This window comes from Pavona decussata, unplaced genomic scaffold (assembly GCF_977016875.1).
Source record: "Pavona decussata unplaced genomic scaffold, jaPavDecu1.1 SCAFFOLD_140, whole genome shotgun sequence".
In the NCBI taxonomy this organism is placed as follows: Eukaryota; Metazoa; Cnidaria; class Anthozoa; order Scleractinia; family Agariciidae; genus Pavona; species Pavona decussata.
In genome coordinates this window covers 2,273,608-2,292,626 of record NW_028145553.1, presented here as the reverse complement: position 1 = coordinate 2,292,626, position 19,019 = coordinate 2,273,608, and the positions used below count along the sequence as shown (strand labels likewise).

General features: G+C 37.2%; 1 protein-coding gene across 4 annotated transcripts; it reads right to left on the bottom strand.

Annotated features, from left to right (window-relative positions):
* Nucleotides 1-273: 273 nt before the first annotated feature.
* On the bottom strand, nt 274-17,961 carry LOC146466962 (putative E3 ubiquitin-protein ligase RNF144A). 4 transcript variants are annotated; one of them, XM_085126705.1, is made up of 9 exons: nt 17,795-17,961; nt 6,562-6,803; nt 5,246-5,350; nt 5,077-5,137; nt 4,046-4,146; nt 3,197-3,297; nt 2,248-2,401; nt 1,472-1,561; nt 274-1,288 (listed from the first exon to the last, which is right to left on the bottom strand). In XM_085126705.1, the coding sequence occupies exons 1-9, from the start codon at nt 17,955-17,957 to the stop codon at nt 1,181-1,183; spliced, it is 1,125 nt and encodes a 374-aa protein (XP_084982831.1). In that variant the 5' UTR covers nt 17,958-17,961; the 3' UTR covers nt 274-1,180. The 4 variants fall into 4 exon arrangements, with proteins under 4 accessions (XP_084982831.1, XP_084982835.1, XP_084982833.1 ...); XM_085126709.1 differs by lacking the exon at nt 17,795-17,961 and adding an exon at nt 11,535-11,646; XM_085126707.1 differs by lacking the exon at nt 17,795-17,961 and adding an exon at nt 10,320-10,467.
* Nucleotides 17,962-19,019: the final 1,058 nt, after the last annotated feature.

Below are 19,019 nucleotides of genomic sequence, written 5' to 3'. Positions count from 1 at the left end.
AATTATCTAAGCCACGCAAACTAGATAACAAAAGATTTGAAAAGTCGTCCTCGCACTCAGTCAAATCTGAAGGTCCCTAATAATTAGGGACCTCCAAATTACTAATAATTTTTATAAGTTAGTAATACCTCAACCAGGGGGAGAAGTATTACTCCTACAGTAGTAACTTCATGCAATGGTAAATGGGTTAAGATCTGCCCATGTTGGCATCTGTTTGCTCAGGTGCTACTTTACCTACAACATGTTTCAAACACAATCAAAAGCTAGTCACAATTTGAACAGCCATCTTTATATTTATTTACAATTGAAATTTTTCCTTTGTTTCTCCATACAGATTGAAACAGCAGTAAGTAATGTCAACATTATAACATTTTGTTATCTGGTATTTGTGCAGGAAGTCCTCCTGTGAGAAAAGAAAACCCAAACCTTTGAGCTTAAGTTCTGGTAATTATCCTTTCAATTTTGTCTCACAGACTGAAACATTTTTTAACTTGCACACAGGGGTGCTTTGTGCAATTTTTGTTCCAAGAGTAGTTAACAGGAATACAACTTTGTAATACCTCCTATAAGACCATTCCTTGAAGGATAAAGAGTTTATATGGTCTGCGACATGAGCAATTCAGCAGCTGTCTTTGAAGAAGCTTTGCCACCCTAAATTAACATAAACGTTTGCTCTCTTAAACTGAAAGAATGGCTAACTTGAACCTCTCTTCATCTCAAAACAGACTCTGTCTCCTTTGTATACTGTTTTTAATTACATCAATGTTAAGCTCTCTTGAACTGGCTTTTTCAAGCAATGTTTTGATTCCTATCCGTGTTTAAGTCCTGAGATAACGAGAGTCGAGTTATGCATTTTTTCATTGCACTTTTAGTCTTAAAAAAGGCTTCTTTAATTAAGCTCAGCCATTTCAAAATCAAAATATAACCCTAAACCAAATTACTGTACAATACAAGTTTCTTCATAACAGCTACACTGTATTTAATTTAAACAAGCTAAAAACATTCTCTCTTTGAAAGAATTACTTTTGAAAAACAATTCAACGAAACTGCAAAAGCGATATTTTCTTAACGGTTGTCTCTTCTAGGAAAAGACAAATTGCCATTTTAAAGGACTAAACTTAAGGTAATTTCTTGTTTCCTTTCACTCTTGACACTCGTCGTCGTTACTTGGTCTTGAACATCATTTGCGAAACAGACACTTTGAAAGCAACAGACATGGTGACACTAAGAGTAGAAATGGCGACGCCACAAGGACCATCAACCCAAAGAATGCAAATCCAGCAACAACCTTGAAAACAAAAACAAAATTAAAATATTGTAGCAATGAAAACTTTGAAATGTAATTTTATTAAAATAAAAATCAGCAAAAATATACTGGCAGTTCAATGCTGTATGTAATTGGGCCCTAAATGATTGTAAAAATGTATTTGCCAACAACAGCTGTTACTGTTAAATAAATTTATATGTTCACCTGTGTTCTGTGTAGAAAGAGAGAAGCACGAGAATGGCCTAACTTGTCTCTGCAAGGACCCTTGTCATAATGTCTCAGCATGATGTCACTCTGTGGACAACAATAAACAAATGTCATATTTATTATATTCTGCGTAGAAAGAATGCACTCCTAATTGCATTTGGAGTGGAGATTATATTGGACAATCAATGAACGAACGAACCAATGAATGAATCGATATTGGGATACGTATTTGGCCTCCCCTTCAGATTTTGCAGGGACAGATGACATCATCATAACCAACTTGGCAAAGGAGAGAGAGCCTGGAATTGAGATCATCAAACGCTCTCCCTTATCTTTGATTATTACTAGTACTTACTGTATTAATTAAATAACTATGTTGTTGATGATATTTTGCAGTATTAAATGCATATCTTTGTAAGTGGCTGTGAATGAAGATTCATTGAAGATGTGATTGCAAATTTTTAACTGACAGACTGACTGACTGACTGCATAATGGGAGAGGTTTCAAGTTGGTAATGAGTGGCTGGGCCCAGGAATGTCCGCTCAGGAAAGGCATCTGTTTAGTCAAAGGTAAAGAGTAATGTAGTATAAAATTATATTTGTATGTTATTACTTTTTAATTTTTTTTGTTGCCAAGGCTGACAAATTCTTTGTTAGGTGTCTGGTGGCATGGCCTGGTGTCAGAAACTGTGTAATTTCAATTTCATGTAAATTACAACTGAGTGACTGCTTTATTAGGAAAGGTGACCAAGGTCAACTGTACATGTACTTACATCCAGGGACTTGCGGCAATGCCAACAGAAGATGTGTTTACAGTGACCACACATCATCTGAGCACATCCAGCTTCTCTCATGATCAGCACTTGGCACAGTGGGCACTCCTTGATGTCACCTGCTTCGCCATTCTCCCTCAAGATGTCCACAAATCTGACAAATAAATGCACACCAACGAGTTTCATTCCATCTCTACTGACCATCAAGGAAGCCTGTGAGTGGCTAAAATTCTCTCCTATAATGGTAGGAGTATACTACTCCAACCAAACAAGTTAATTTATTTAACCCTTCAAGTTCCAATAGTGATGAGCATCTGATTTCTCCTTACAAGATCACTACTTTATTTTTTTTATTTATATTAAATTTTATTTATTTATAAACTTTGCCGGAGGAGAACCTCAGACAGGAGAGAACTCACAGAACGATAAGTTCCAATAACGAGACTCCTCCTACCACTAATCATGAAATAGCACAAAGACCAGACCAGCACACCGGGAACTCCATGCCCTACTCTTTTTGATTAGTGTGTGGCTTCTTTAATGTCCCACAGGGTTATGAAAATTGAAGTGTTGTGAGACGGGGCCTACAGTTTATCGTCCTTATCCGAGAAGACTAGAAAGTCTTACCATTTGCAGATGTCATTACAAAGGCAGCACTTTCTCCTTGAAGTTATTTAAAGACCGTGAGTGTTGGTCCAGCCGGGGTTTGAACCCCCGACCTCCCGCACGGTAGTCTGATGCTCAACCAACTGAGCCAACCGGTCGGCCAAGTTTACAGGACAAGAGAATGATTTTGAACTTGTAAATTCTCCCAACTTGTAACATAAGAAATATATGAGAACAGAAAGGAGAATTTGCATATTGAAATGGGGACTTAAAGGTTTAATCAGCAGTTTATCAAATGCTAATTAATGATAGTAATGATATATTATTATTTATTTATCCCCACCTTACACCAGACGCTGAGTCAGAGATTGCCTCTTTGTACTCCTCACAAGTCATAGCCATGTGCCAGCTTTCTTTGCAGTCAAAGCAGAAAGTGTAACCACACTGAAAAATTGAAAGGAATTTTCCATTTATTTTTTTTTGAAAAGTGCTATCAATAAAAATTGTGGAGGTGCAGTGCTCTATCTGTAATAATATTATTAATAATAGTTTAAGCACAGTACAATTAGGTAAGTATTGTGACAGTTATAAATCTGGCTAGTTACTTCATGCTTCAGAAATCACGTTTTAACATGATTTATTTAGAGCTTTTTTTGACAAAGATACAGCTGTTTAAACAAAGGTTGTCCAAAAAAGTGTAAAAGCGTACACAACAATGCGGAGAGGTAGTTTGGGAAATACCCAATAAATTTCAATAAAAGCTCAGAATCCATAATGGCTCGACCGTAGAGCGAAGACTTGAGATGACAGGCAATATGGATTCTGAGCTTTTATTGAAATTTATTGGGTATTTCCCAGACAACCTTTCGGCATTGTCGCGTACCCTTTTACGCTTTTTTTGGACAACCTTTGTCGAAACAGCTGTATACTCCTAATACAGATTGGAGTAAGGTTGGTTGAGACAACCTCGGTTAAATGAATGGATCTTGGGAAACTTATCTGGCATCCCCTGCAGATTTTGCAGGGACATCATCACCAACTTGACAAAGGAGAGAGAACCTGGGATCAAGATGAGGTGTCACACGCACTCCAATAATTTTTGATTACTGCTAATGATAGTCTAGTTTCTTTACCACTGAAACATATACATGTAGCTGTTCTATCTAAAAGTGATCACTGTGTGGTTATATACCTCTTGGCAGACTGTCGGTTGTACCGCACCAGGGACTCCATCACATACACCATCACAACCAGCCATTGGACAAAAGGATTTTGTTTTATCAACAGCAACCTCTGTTGTAATAGTAAATGTCACAAATTACATGATTATTTCTTTTATTACCATCAATACTAGCCTTATATTTTCAAAGAAAAAAAAACGACGCCCACTTTGGGCTGACATGGTATAGCTTTAATTCATTCCTTCTCCGATCCCCCATTGGGCAGAAATGAGTTCTGCCATATGCATTTACACCACATATACTTATTTTAAGGACCGTAACCTACTTTTGTTAAGTACTGCTCATACACTCTGTGCATCTCAAGATACTTGGTTACCTAAGGGTGGGGCCTACTAATACAGGGATATTTTTGCCTGGTTTAAAACTATGCAGAGAAAGCAGAACTTAGCAAGTGCTTTTGGTATCCAAAAAGAAAATTGGGGGTAGCCATACATTTTTTTAGAGATAATAAAGCTTCAACTTGGAAAAAAACCCATACATTGCTTTGTATTTTACTGTTTTTATAGAATAATAAATTGTTGCTTAATTATCTCTAAAAAATGCGTGGTTATCCCCAATTTTCTTTTGGATTTCAATAGCCCCCAAGCTAAGACCTGCTTTTCCCGCATAGCCATAAACCACACAAAAATACTTCTTTATTAGTAGGCACCATCCTTAACTCGTGACATAACTATCTTATAAAGATTGCCACATGACTACAATTGCCTGGCTGCCAGCAAGGAGAGAAAATTAATTTAATTTAATGAGTTCACCACAAATGTAGATAGTTTTATTACAGTTGTTAGTGCAAACAATGTATTTGGCTCAATCTGTTTTGTAATTGAGCCCTTCACTTCATTTGCCATTTTAAGAAATATTTGACTGCAGGCTCAACTATAATAACAGCTAATATGTGAGGTGTCCTTAAAAGTACCCATACCTGGGCTCAAATATATTCATTTATCAGCAGTAACAAATTAAAAATGGATCAACTACCACACACCTTTCTTTTTGCGTAGTTCAACATACTTCTCAAACATTTTGTCATTGACCAGCATAGCAATCTAAGATTTAAAAAAATAATAAAAACTTCCATTTACTCTTTCCTCAACTGACAAATGGATTATAACAGTGTAGTTGAAATGAAAAACCTGAAACATTACTTAGCTAACCTCATTCTTTGTCATTTGGCCAGTTTTTGGGCACAGGGCATCAGGACACGATATCTTAAGGACATTGCCATTGTTGATTGAATATGACACATACTGTTCCAGACACTAAAAATGCATGGATAAAAAGTTTAATTTGTAAGTTATAAAAGCACAGATTCAGACCCTAAACATAGCAAAAAAACTCACTCTCCAATTTTTTTAAAAAAAAAAAGATCTTGCGATTAATTTAGAGGAAAGTTGGGGAAGAGGAGTTCAAATTCCTCTCTTCTTGTACCATTTACTCTCCATTACTTCCCCTTGCTTGCCTGCTATCACCTTTTTCCAGTTGCAAAATCTTAGTATGTAACATTGCAAAATGTTCTTTTTCTCCAACTTTCTTGGAAATGTCATTTTATCCCAGATCCCTTCCCCCTCTCTCCCAGTTAATACCCACCCTCTGGTCCCCCCTCCCTTCTCTTCCAGTTAATTCACACCCTCTGGTCCCCTCTTCTTTCACAAGTCCCGCCCCCTTCTCTCTTAGCAAAATACATATACATCTGTTCAATTTTCCCTCCCAATAGTTTCAGATAGTTCTGGAAACTAAAATCCATCCCTGTTTTCAAATATGAAGTTTGCATATCTGTAGGGCTGTCAACCTCACACGTCTTCAAATATGGAGAATATGACTTCCCCAGCCAGCAATAACAAATTTTCTTGTTAGGAAGTCGAGTCAACGAAAAAAAAGCAAACTTCGTCAATTATTCAGGAGATGACAGACATACTGGAGACCAGAAGATACGGCTAAAAATCTGGAGATTACAGAAATAACTCTGGAGACCAGGAGATACGGTTTAAAATCTTGAGACTCCCGGATTATCCGGGAGAGTTGACAGCCCTGTATTTGAGGCAGTTCATCGCACCCTGTCATACTGCACAACTCTCTTTTTCCAATAGCCATACACTGTACCTCCCCCATGGAAGGTCATTGGAAACTCTGAGGAAGGGGAGCGGGGGGAAGGAGGAAGAGAATCTAAAAGACAAACCTTTTAAAGGAAAGTATGAAGTTTAAAACTGGAATTTTCAGAGAGGTGGAGGTCCAAACCAAATGGACCATGGAAAAGGTACATGGCCATATTTTCTGGAAATATTTAACACATTGAAGATAAAAAGAGAGCAACATACATGTTTAATATATTATGCTCTCTACACGCACAGTTTTGTACCTTGTTAACCGTATCCAATTTCAGACTAAAGTTGCTTTAATATAGTGAGGTAGCCCACTCACCAGGTTCAGCAGCGACAAACTATATTATTACATTTGTAATCATTTTACACACCTCTTTGCAGAAGATACAAGAACAGCTCTCCAGCTTTTGACCTTTCTTGTTAGAATATTGTGACAAACAGATCTTGCAATAAAACATTTTAATGGCTTTGGTCTTGCAGAACCTTGGTGATGGTGAGCTTGCCTTGCATGTTGGTGGTACTGTGGCTTTTTCTGGCATGGATGTGGCGAGGACGGCAGGTATCATGGTATAGAGAAGCGACCTCAAATAGCTGAAGGCTTCGCTGAGGGATTCTGCATAATTAAGCAACAGATATCAGAGTACGCATATTTTTATCACCTGTCTTAAAGGCAAGTAATTATCACATAAAAGTTAATGACCTGCAAACGATGTGTAGGGACCAGTATCATGCGATCTCAAAATCATGAGAAAATCAGCTTAAGAGTGATCCATACAACAGTAAGATTGAAGCAGTAGTTGTTTCAAGGTTAAAAGTTATTAGCGAATTACAGCACAGGCAAATTGTGGGCCAATAAGCAGAGACCAAATATTGAATGTTTTGTTGTTGAAATTACACAGTTTCTGACTCCAAGCCATGCCACCAGACACCTAACAAAGAATTTGTCAGCCTTGGCAACAAAAAAAATTAAACCAATTCAAATGGGAACATTAATTTTTAACTTTTGGCTGCCACTGTACTGGTCAAGGCAACTTTGTGAAATGGGTGTCTGTAAGCTAAATTAAATTTTTCATTTTATTATATGGCCCACTTCCTTCATATATTTTATAAGCACTCATGATCTTTGTTTTGATGCCCCAGGACAATATTTAATCTCTTTTAATTTATCATCTTCCTGTCTGTCCAATCTCAACTAAAGCTCTCAAAAGTAATTCTCTATGTGTCGCTATTAAACTGTTACTTTCTCTTGTCTTCTAACTATGGGATTTTTGTAGTCCTGTAGGAATTGGTATAATTTGGATGCATGAGTTTAATTCTTTGAACACTTCATTTAGCGCATGGACATTTAACATGAATTTACATAGTTACAGAGTTACCAATATATATGAGGTCCTGACAGAAAGGCAAACTGTATTTACAATCTCTTTTCAATAGTAAAATTAATTTGAAGACGGAAACCTACCATATTTACATTGAGTCTACATATATGTAACACAGCAATTCAAGATAGTAACCTTAAACAAACAAGCAACTAAATGCAAAGAGGGAGACAAGAATTCAAAGGTCAAACTACTTAACCCTGTTTCTCACAAATTTCAGTACACAGGCCTGTGCCAAAAATAGTTTGAATATCAAGGATGAAGTGCATTATACATGTAAATTGCTTAATATTAATTTTGACAGATATAACATGGTTCAGTGAAAATATTGACTCCTGGGGTTGTGTACGTAACAAGTCTCTCATCGTGACTTGTTATTATCAAAACTCATATTAAAACTGGAAATTTGATACAAGGCGAAAATTAAGGAATGCCTTAGTTACAAGCATGTGCATAATGGTTGTCAGGGGTGTTTCAGTTAATTTTGTTCAATCACATGTTCAATCTTTGTACATAATTTGGGTATGATTATGCAATATTATTAATCACTGGTTAGCCATTACTGGTAATGTCACATGCTTATAACCATAATACCTTTAACTTTGTCTATTTCTGTGCTGTTAATGTTGCAAAAATCACTCTGAAGTGGTTCATTGTTAGGGCCTGTAAATGAGCTTTCAAAACTACACATTTCAAAACATTTTTATAGTCACAGGTCTCATAGTTTTGATTTTTGTTCCAAGCCATCTTGGTCAGTCTCAATTTCGTCTGCAAGGCTGATTTGTTGATAATCTTCTACAAAGTGCTAGTCTTTTCGTCTTGCAAAATCACAAATTGACCACTAATAATTATTACCACCCCTATTTACAATTTTAAGCTTAAGAAAGGTACAAAGTCCAGACATTTGAATTGAGACTACAGTGCATTTTAACTAAAAGGAGTAAAAATTCTCTATCAGCTGTCTGCATTGCAAACGATTTTACCTGCTTTTATGTCAGTGTAAACAAGTAATACTGTTCCATTTCCTTTGCCAGGATTACTTTACGGACATGATATTTGCAGACTTTAATGATGCATGAAAATTATAAATTATGGGAATTAAAGAACCCAAAGCATAATAACAAACACATCAGGAAGCCAACAAACTGGAACTCCTGTCTGTGAAAGTTATATTACTTGAGACCATTGTCTTCATGATAATAACTACATGCAAGCAGCCATCCATAAATTTTGAAATGACATTAATTTTATTGCATAGAAATTTAAAATGTAAGGAATAGTCTCAAAATATAGGAAATGGAATATTTCCTTGCCAACAATATCTAGGGATGTCAAATGTAAAATTTGAGACTTTGTGAGATTAGCATTCATTTTTGTCCTTGAGAAGACTTTCTTAGTAAACCAAAAAACTCAACACCCCAAGATTACTCTGCCAAAAAATCAAGAGTTTGAGACCTGTGAAATTTGACTAAAATTTGTGTGATGTGTATATGAATGTTATGTTTAAAAAAAAATGTTTAATATTTTTTCAAACCAGTTTAATTTTTCTTTTCCTTTGTGCAGTATTCATAACCATAATCTGAGACAAAGGGAAATCAAAATCAAACTGGTTTGGAAATTTTTTAGACCCCAAAAAATTTTGAACCACAACATATATTTTGTGAAAGACCATTTACCAGGCCGCGAGAGCTAATATCTGTAGTCTCATCATTTAATTTGTGATAAGGATCTTGGCATTTCTTAATTAAACATTCTTAAAAGTCTTGAACATACATTCCAAGCAACGCTCCTGCTCCTTGCTTATTAAGGTTCCATAATAATGGTTTCTAAGATCACTCTCTTAACTTGTGCTTTTTTTATGGAATGCTATGAAAATTTTACTGTATTTTTTTTTTAATTAAAAAAGTTTAATATTATAAACATCGTCCCTGAAATGCTACATACAATTCGTTGTAGAATGGCAGGCTGTGGTTGGAGACAAACCAGATCATATACACAAACGACTAGTCAATTGCATGTGGCGCCTGAAACTTTCAAGCCTTGCAATTTCAAATAAATTCAAGGGATATCATAAAAATCAATAATAATTTATTGACTGTAAATGACAACAAACCGTGTCTGTTTTTAACTCTCTGAAAAAGAACTATTTATATAGAACTTGTAAGACGTGTCTGTAGAAGCCTATCTTCACAGCTCTGGTGAATCAATTACAATTGTAAATTTCAAAACATTGAAAAGTTAAAAATAAATCTCTTTATCTTACCTGCAAAGGTACCGAGGATTGACGCTAAGCTTATTAAAGCACACAGACTCTACTTGCGTTTTGCGGTGTTAACTAATTCAGAGCCTGTTAAACACGACTACAATCGAACTGTTAACTGCCAAGGCAAAATTGCGTGTGTTTGCTCCGGGTTGGCTTTCAAGAGCGGTGAAAATTTGCATGATATAAGAATGAAAACACTTGTAGCAAATCTCACGCAAAGTCACGGTTCTTTGCGATATTACACTAGAAGCCTCGACTGCAACAAAGACACCTTCTTTTCGACAAGACACGCACAAGAAAGCCGTTTCGACCCAGTTTAGCTGTATGAATTCAACTCGGGGAAAAGGCAGACTGCCAGCTAGACCACAGTATTCAAAACAGCCGTGAATAAAATATTCGTTGAATGTATCGTTTTACCGGATGTGAGGGCATAGATAACTAAATACACTAAATAAACGGCTGTTTAGTCAAGTAAGAAATGAATTACCTCAAATGATAACGAAGAAACCATTTCCTTCAAAATTGTCACAGAATTTGACAAGGTCTGGCGAAGGACAGCGAAGGACGACATTCTTTTTTGACACCAGCCAAACATGACGTGATAAATCCAAATGACACTTTCGGGGTTAGTGTAAGTGTGAACTTGTCGAGGGAGGGTATGTCCGGAGGTTTTGTCTTCACGAAGAAAAAACATTTACAGCTGTTCAGTAAAAGTCTTTCTTCATCAGTGTTGATGACAACTCCCATTTTTCGATGATAAAATTTGTTTAACATCGACAAATCCTTCAACTTTTGGGAAAATATATCTGACAAATCAAATAAAAGCATCTTTCATAATCCTTTCTTTGTCGTGTGCCAAACTGAAACAATTATTATTTTTTAAAATAATAATTGTTTTTGTTGTTGTTGTTGTTGTTGTTGTTGTTTGCAAAAGACCACGAAAATTAAAAGTAGAGAAGAATTTTAAACAATAACAAATAATCCAGTCGGACAGTCATGCAACAAGAACAAAATGTCTTTGTTTTACAACATTTCGTGCCGTGACTAATTCGTTCGGCGCGCAAGGTTCAGTGACTCGCGTGAATCCCATTGAATGTTCATTTAAAACATGTCCGAAAACAATGAACTGGTGTCCAAAATGTGGGAAACTAATGTAACTTTAACACGTTTAATTCATTTTTCTTAGTCTGAAATGTCAGCCGTCTCCTCTCCCTAACCCACAGGGGCTAGGAAGAGGAGACGGCTGACATTTCAGACTACATTTTTCTCAACGAGTTAAAATTTGAAGGTTTAATTGATGACCAGTCCAATGACTGTACACAACGTCAACGTACTTTTATCATGGTTACAGTCAGACAAATGACCACAAATGATCATTCCACATTTTCATCAGTTTTGATTCTACAGCGTATTCAGATATGTATTGAAAAAGTTTTAATTCCAGATAACAAAGGAATAAACTTTTCAAAATTATCTTATGCCATCCGACACTTTTAAAAAATATAACACGCTCATAAAAGAATTGTTGTTTCCACAATCAATTAAAACCTCTTTAAAAAATATTTTTCTGCGATCGGCTTGCCTTAAGCTACCTAACTTGCCAAGATGTCTGATATTCACTTTGAAGTTATTAGATGTGAAAACTAACTTCGTATGGCCAGAAAAAAGGCTTAGAACCGTGACATTGAAATTTATAATATACCTGTCAAATTCGTAGTAGTCGTAGTGGTAGAAGAAAACCAGTGTTGTGTGATTGTCTAACCACAAGGTCCAAATGCACGAAGACTCAAAACAGATGTTTAGAAAATCGTAACAGTACGTAGCCTTACGTATGGAAAATGGAATAAGTCGGACTTTTTTCAGTATTTCAACTTGCTTTTCAGTCATTGGTTGGTGATAAATTACGCTTTTTACATCAATTGACAATTTTGTCTTCCTCGCACTCACCAACATATGACGTATAGCATGGAAGTTTCCGATGCGGGGGTTTTCAAACGAAAACTGTCAGCACGGTTTGTCGTATATTATTACGATAACGGAGCAAGAGTGAAAATTATAAATTACAATACGTACATGTTAGAAAAATGATCGCAAGCGATCACGCAGTTACTTGAACCATTAGCCCATTAAGGATTCCCCAAATTTTGCCAATCGAATTACTGCTTGATATTAATTCAAAAAGCGTCCGAATCATTCTCTCTTTTTTCACCGTGAATCAAACAACGCCGATTTTCGATTATTCCCGCTTCAATTCGCGGAAACACAGACAAGCGGTCAAACAGCATCTTGCAAGAAAGCTTGTTTTTTTTTTTAAACCTTTTTACACTAATTCATAATAAGTCCAGTGTTGTTTCACCAAATATTGAATTCAAAATCGCTGTATAATTAATATTTCGTTAACCCCTTTCTTACTATATAAAGGATATTACACGGCGGCTGGAAGATATAAATTTTATATTCGAGTGGTAAAAACAAAATTTTACGAACAAGTGCAGCGAGTGAGTAAAATATCGTTTTTAACAAGAGAAAATAAAGTTCATATCCTCAAGCCACCGTTTAATTTTCTTTTTATTGTGAAAAAGCGGGGAATTACGTCATTAATATTCACACTGCCCGGAGGATATGGAAAATACGCCACTCGGGTCCCTGATATGGTTTCGTATGAATTTTACGAGTGGTCCATTTTGCGGTGTGTTTGTACTCCGATAACGCACAAATGACGTCAAAACGTGGTAAGAGCAAAGAAGTGCGCTACGATCGAGCCGCAGACGAGTAGCGTGACTGATGTTCTTTCCACGTTTTGATATGACGTCAGTCCTTATCAGAGTACAGACCTACGGCAAAATGAAACCTATTTGTTTTAGACAATAACCAAGACGTTTGACCACATTTCGTGAGCGAGCATCAACGTTGAGTGAGCCGAACGAAACGTCAGCACTTGAATCTCTTTACGGTGGCTAAATTACCTCATCAGCTCTGTTTATAAAAACAAACATTTGCTTATTTTTATTATTATAATTTTTTTTAACCTTCACACGTAAACTATGAAAAGGGTCATCGTAATGGCAGAGACTAGCTTGTTGCTCTTTACAGGCGAACGAGAAAACGTTATCAAAAAAAATGTCAAGGAAAACTGGGGTGCTTACCATTTACATGGAAAACCCGGAAATTCCAGTTGGAAAATCAAATGGTACGCATCATTCCATTTGGAGTACTTCTGAAATTAGGGTCAAAGACGTCAAAGTGATGTATTTTTATTACTCCTTTTGGGATTTACAGCTGCTGTTCATACATTTTGCATGTTATCCATATTCTGTTAAGACAAGCTAAATCCGGGTTTCGTATTTATGCCGATCATTTGTGCCGAAAATTTCCATCTGGGTGGTTTGCGTAAATGGTAAGCACCCCTTGTGTTCTTTTTGTTAGGCACAGCAGTCTGTTTCACTCTAGTTCAGAAACATCACGTACGAAACTCATCGCAGAATGGCATTATGCTAATGAGTCACGAACGAATGCAACTAGTCCGGGGCACCCAACGCGAACAATTACTTGTGAAAAGCAATTATAATTCTAAAATGTTGTCCCCTGTGTTCTCTGCAAATCTTTTCGTGGCCTTTTGAAAAACAATTGAAAACCGTTTTGAGTTAACGATTCTGGCCTTTTACAAAACTATTTATATATAGCCAAGGACCGAAATGCAAAAAACAATCTTTTCTTTTCTTTCTGTACGGAAAGTCACGAGGAGAGAATTTTAAGGATTGTAAGCTTTTTTTTCTTCACCACGGCCTTTGTGTGGGATTTTCTTGTCGCGACACTGGCGCATTCATTACAAAATGCTCAAGCAGTTTTAAGACGAAAAATGGTTTATTCGAGATAACTGTAACAAATTGAATGACACTTAACTGAAATTTGGCAGATAAAAAGGTATTATCATTCTTAACACTTCTAAGCATACTAAGAAGTAGTGCTATAGATCGCGTGACATGTCACGTGATCGTTTTCATGAAAAAGCAAAGATTTGACAGGTAGGCGATAGTTTTAAGAGGAAACATCAAACAAAAACGAGTTTTTAATAAAGATTAAATATCTCCAGCCCTTCACGTTTGGAATGATCGTCCATTGTTGTTCTCTAAAAAAAATTGTCAGGACAAAGGTCATTTTTTAGTCCAAAATTCAACGACGCCGGCAATGACAACGCCGCAAAACAAAAGGTTTGATGAGGAAAAACTATCGCTCTACACGTCCGTTTTAAATCTTGGTACATTTCTTTGCCGTCCTCTGCAAAACGACTGCAAAACAACAAGGCAAAATGATCAAAATTCAAGGTTTTGTGGAGAACGTGAGCACACGACAGTGAATTTTCAAATCTCCTTCTTAACTCGAACGCCACGCCTACCAATTTGGTTCTTAAATCTAAATCTAAATATCGTTATGTCGGCAAAGTCGTGGGACATCACGCACGGTTCCTGGGTATTTCGCGGGTTTTTGTAATAGTTAGATGAGTTGAAATAACCGCACTGGTAACACAAATAAAATGAAGTTATATTTTCAACTGGCGTTTTCGTTTCCGTCAACGTTATCATCGCTTAAGATCTCTTGGCAACAGGCGGGTAAACCAAAACATATAAGAATTTGTATGCAATAATCAGCGACCATTTTATTCGGAAAAACTTTAAAAATTTTATCCATAGTCTCAAAAGCCTTACCAGTGATGTGATTTTTTGTGTTTTTATTGCCTAACTCAGCTCCCGAAAGCCGTTTTGAAGTTACATAACGTACTGCACTGAAAACACTGACCAACCCGCTGACTTAGACAAAAATCACCCCCAAACGCCTTAAGACTGAAAAACATTGAAAACACAAGAAAACCAGCCAGGCTAGGTTGTAATTTGAGCCAAACTTGTTGAATTATTAGAGTTTCTTGAAGGTAAACTGTATTTTGCTTTGGGCGAACTTCAGCTCCATACGATTTTCAAGATCTGGCGACGGTCTCGACGTCACCTAGTCGGGTTTTCGTGCGGTGATTTTTTTCGCGCGCGTTCCACTCAGTCCACCCAACGCGTGAAAGAGGTGGTTCGACGTTGCGTGCAGCACAGTCTAAAATTATAATCCACGTATATGTAATGGCAATATTACCTTGTACCTTTAACGTCATTACTTCTTTAAATTTAACCAAGAAGCGTATCGTGAGCTGAATGCCTTTTGTTGCAGATAAGCTAGCAAACAGGAAACATCAGTATTCACATCATGTCCCAAGGTGAACGGTTCGATGCCCGAATATAAAGCATTACAGTTTTATATTTTGAGGCTGGGCAGTCCTAATTAAGGCCGGTCTTTTTGTGCAAAAGCAATCTTATCAAGAGCTTATCAAGGGCTACTGGAATCCAAAAGAAAATTGGGGGTAACCACGCATTTTTCAAAGATAATTAAGAAACAATAAAGCCTGGTTTCCACCAGCTATGCAAGCACAAGCACAAGCACAAGCACACGTATAAGGGCTTTGTGTCAAAAGTAAACAAACACGACGCAAGCAAAAGCACAAGAAAAGGAAAAATTTTGATCCTTGTGCTTGTGCTTATGCTTGCGCTTGTAGTCCCGCGTAGTCATAAACCGCGCAAAAATATCTTTGTTTTAGAAAATTTCAGGCAAAACGTTGGAGCCATCTTGTGCAATAAGCATAAGAAATAGCTAAGCACCTCACTGAACGATTAATTCCATCTACAGACTCAAACTGTTTTCTAGCTCTCCAATTTAGTTGATGACGCTCAACTGAAAAATTTTAATAATACAATCCTGAAAAGCGAGACTAAACCAGTGGCAAACAACACTAGTCGCGCGGGCCATATGCCCCCGAGTCCAGTTAAAGGTTGTGGCTGATTGCAGTATATAGAGAACGATCTGGTCTCATACAACTGCCATATAATAAGATTACGACAAATCACGGCTAGTCTGGGATACAGGGTATAGATTTTAGGCTTACATTTTGGTCTGAAATCGGATTGAGCTTTTTTCTCAGCTGTCTCAATATTTTCTTAGCCTGTTATTCTCAGCTGTCAGTAGAAGAACGCGGCATTTCTCGGATGTAAGTTAACTTGAAACTTTGGCCCATTTTCAGCCATAAGGTAAAGTCCGTCCAGACTCTCATTTCAGTTTGTGCGAAGTTCAGGTTCTAAATGTCAAAAGCGTGGATGATCACGAAATTCCAAATGTAAACTGTTGGTTTTTGCTTAACTCTCCGTTGTACCGTTTATGAGTTGATATAACGCTGGCTGCCGGAAAAAGAGTTTCTTCAGAATTTGATGACCACAAAAAATTCGAAAGCTATCAGCAAACGGGACTTTTATGTTTAGTTGTCCACCGTTTCAGCGGGCGCTGTTTTAGACGGGCTGTGCGTTAACTGAAATTCAGGAACGTTTTTCTTGTTGTAATCTTCAATGAAAGATAGGCAAAAGAGTAATTACATGTGTGATTGGCACACATCTGCTTGAAAAATAAAATTAAACTTTCTGACTAGTTGCCACCGAACTCTGCGACCGTACCTTTTGCTTTTGCCTCAACCTAATTGGAATTTGTAGACAAAAAAACCTTATATGAATTAACACTGTGTTTACTTGGTACAACGCATTCAGGAGTTGATTTGGGCCACCTTGATCTGTCTCTTACTTACTTTCCACTAATAGCTCTCGTTTTTCAGTACTTTGCAAATTAGTTATGGCGAATTTTTCGCTGTTTTGATCTTGGGTGGTCTTTTGAATTAAAGAAGTACATTAAATGACAATCAACGCCAAATTTCTAGACGTCATTCCAGACAAGTTATGTAACTAAGCCTGATTAAGACATTCAAAACAAGTGAAGCGTAATTAATCCCGTTTCATGCTTTATTTCGAGAAACTGGCGAGGTGATAATAGCGTCCTTGAATTTATTAGATTCTCTGAGAATTGTGAAAAAGCTTATTTGGGGTTGCCTAATCCTGCGAGGAAAAGTTGTGACTGTCCACGCGCGTAGGTGTTCCAAAAACTGTCCAGCGCGCGAAAATGAGCTCATGGTGGTATCTTGTCATGTGCTCTCTGTCCGGTTACAGAATAGAGGCTTCAGTATTCACCTGGTGAAATCTTGGCTTGCGCATTCTGTTCCATTGCAGATTAGAGGTTTCAGTCAACTTAGAACGTTCTGGTTGAGCCGAATTAACACATTTTTCTTATTTTCAATCAGCTTATGTGTTAGAATTGCTAGAGTAATTGAAACATTTTACATTTTCATCTCACATTTTTAAGCTGACGCTGAAAAATGAATGGCGAGCCACTGAAAAATCGCAAGAGGTTTGATTGTAAAACTGAGTAATCTTCAATATACTTGATGAACTGAGAAACAACAAGAAAGGCGAAACATTGGATTGTTCATGACAATAACAATTTTTCTGTGCCGCTATATATTATAAGTACGCTAAGAAAATACCCGCAGAAAATAACTCTGAGATGAAACTCTCGTTTGTTGATCGATAACCCCGCGTTGCCTTGTAAACGATCCAAACTAAATTATTCTATTAATTTCAATTAACTATTAAACCAGGAATACCGAAAACGATCGAAAACTGGTTAACCAAACAACAAAGATTATAAAAGCAGCGGTAGATTTCAAATTCAGGCCAATCACGTTTGCTAGAGGACCGAACGAATTGTATTCTGGTGTGCGAAAGAAAGCCAGGTCGGGCCAGCGCTATCTACCCAGAGGAGCGCCACAAACACACCCGTCTTTGATTTAAACTTGTATTTAAGAAAGATAAAAATCTTTGCCATTAGATCCCTCCAATAACGAATTTCCATCATGTGGAACTAAAGTATTCACACGGTCGCCCGCCTGCCACCAATTGGTCTTGGAAGCAAGGGTTGTATCTTGTTTGAAATTCAACTGTTATTTGTAGATAATTGTACTGCTTGTGTAGTATTTATATCCTTACTCACCCATATGGCTGGAGTATGACCAGTCACCCATGGCTGCCGAGGTAATATGAATCACCGACCCCGCAGCCAAGCTCTCGATATTCACCTTGAGTTCAATACTACTCACAACAAGCAAGAAGTCTGAGACTTCACAGCCCAGACGAGACTGTCGTTTTGTATTCATATATATAGGCCATCTGAAGCTCTGTTATGGATACTTTCAGTTGACCAATCAGGATAGACATTGCATACATGCAGTATAAGTATTGAATAGCGCGCTTAACCCCAAACAATAGCACTGTTGAGTACTAAACAATACTTAAAATGCAGTATAAGTCTTTTTATAGAAGAAATTTTATGCAAGTTGTGCGTACAGTCCGAAGTCCACCAGTATACAGCTGGTCAACCTCTCGCAGCGCGTGGACTCACGTTTAACGCTAACTACACGCGCGCGCATTTCGTGGCGTGACGCAGGTGGTATGGCGTATGGGTAAGCCTTTCATGAGACGGCTAATAACAATAACGTTTATTTAACTTCGACAGTGTTTCTAGCACAAGGTCCTAGTGGGGCCGAGCATTAACATTTTGTCATTTTTTTATTTTATTTTTTTTTATGAAGTGCCCTATTGAAAACCACATTATGTGACATAGGCCATCTGTAAAAAGACCTTTTCTTATCTTATCTTATCATTAACTTTTACAAACAAATAATTTAATTAAATTGAACGTAACATGATTGGTTAAGAATCCCAACGGGCAGGAGGCAAACCAGCTGGCTATTTACAAGCGTCTGGTTGGTTTTATCAACAGAGTTGATAAGGCAATTCGGCCGCCGTAAAGACATTCCAGCGTTGACGTTTCGAATGTTAGCCCTTCATAAGAGCGTAGCCGAGGAGATGAAGCTACCGAGAAACGACTCAAGCTAGGACCAGAGCGGGACCTCCGGATATCATGCCCGACGCCCTAAACGCTCGGCCACGTTGCCTCAGCCCTTACCTACCACCCTGAAAGCAGAGTTATAATTACAATTTTTACAGCGCCAAAATCCAACGTTCTAAGGCGCTCTACAAAAGTGAGAAAAATTCATTACAAAAAAGCTAAAAAACAAGGGTGCTAAAAACGTGTACAAAAAATTGTTCAAGCATGTGAAAAAAAATACGTGTTAACTAAATGTTCGTTTAAAAAGAAACGCTATCAACTAAAGTGCAGTTCCTTAATTCAACTGGTAATGAGTTCCATAATTTAG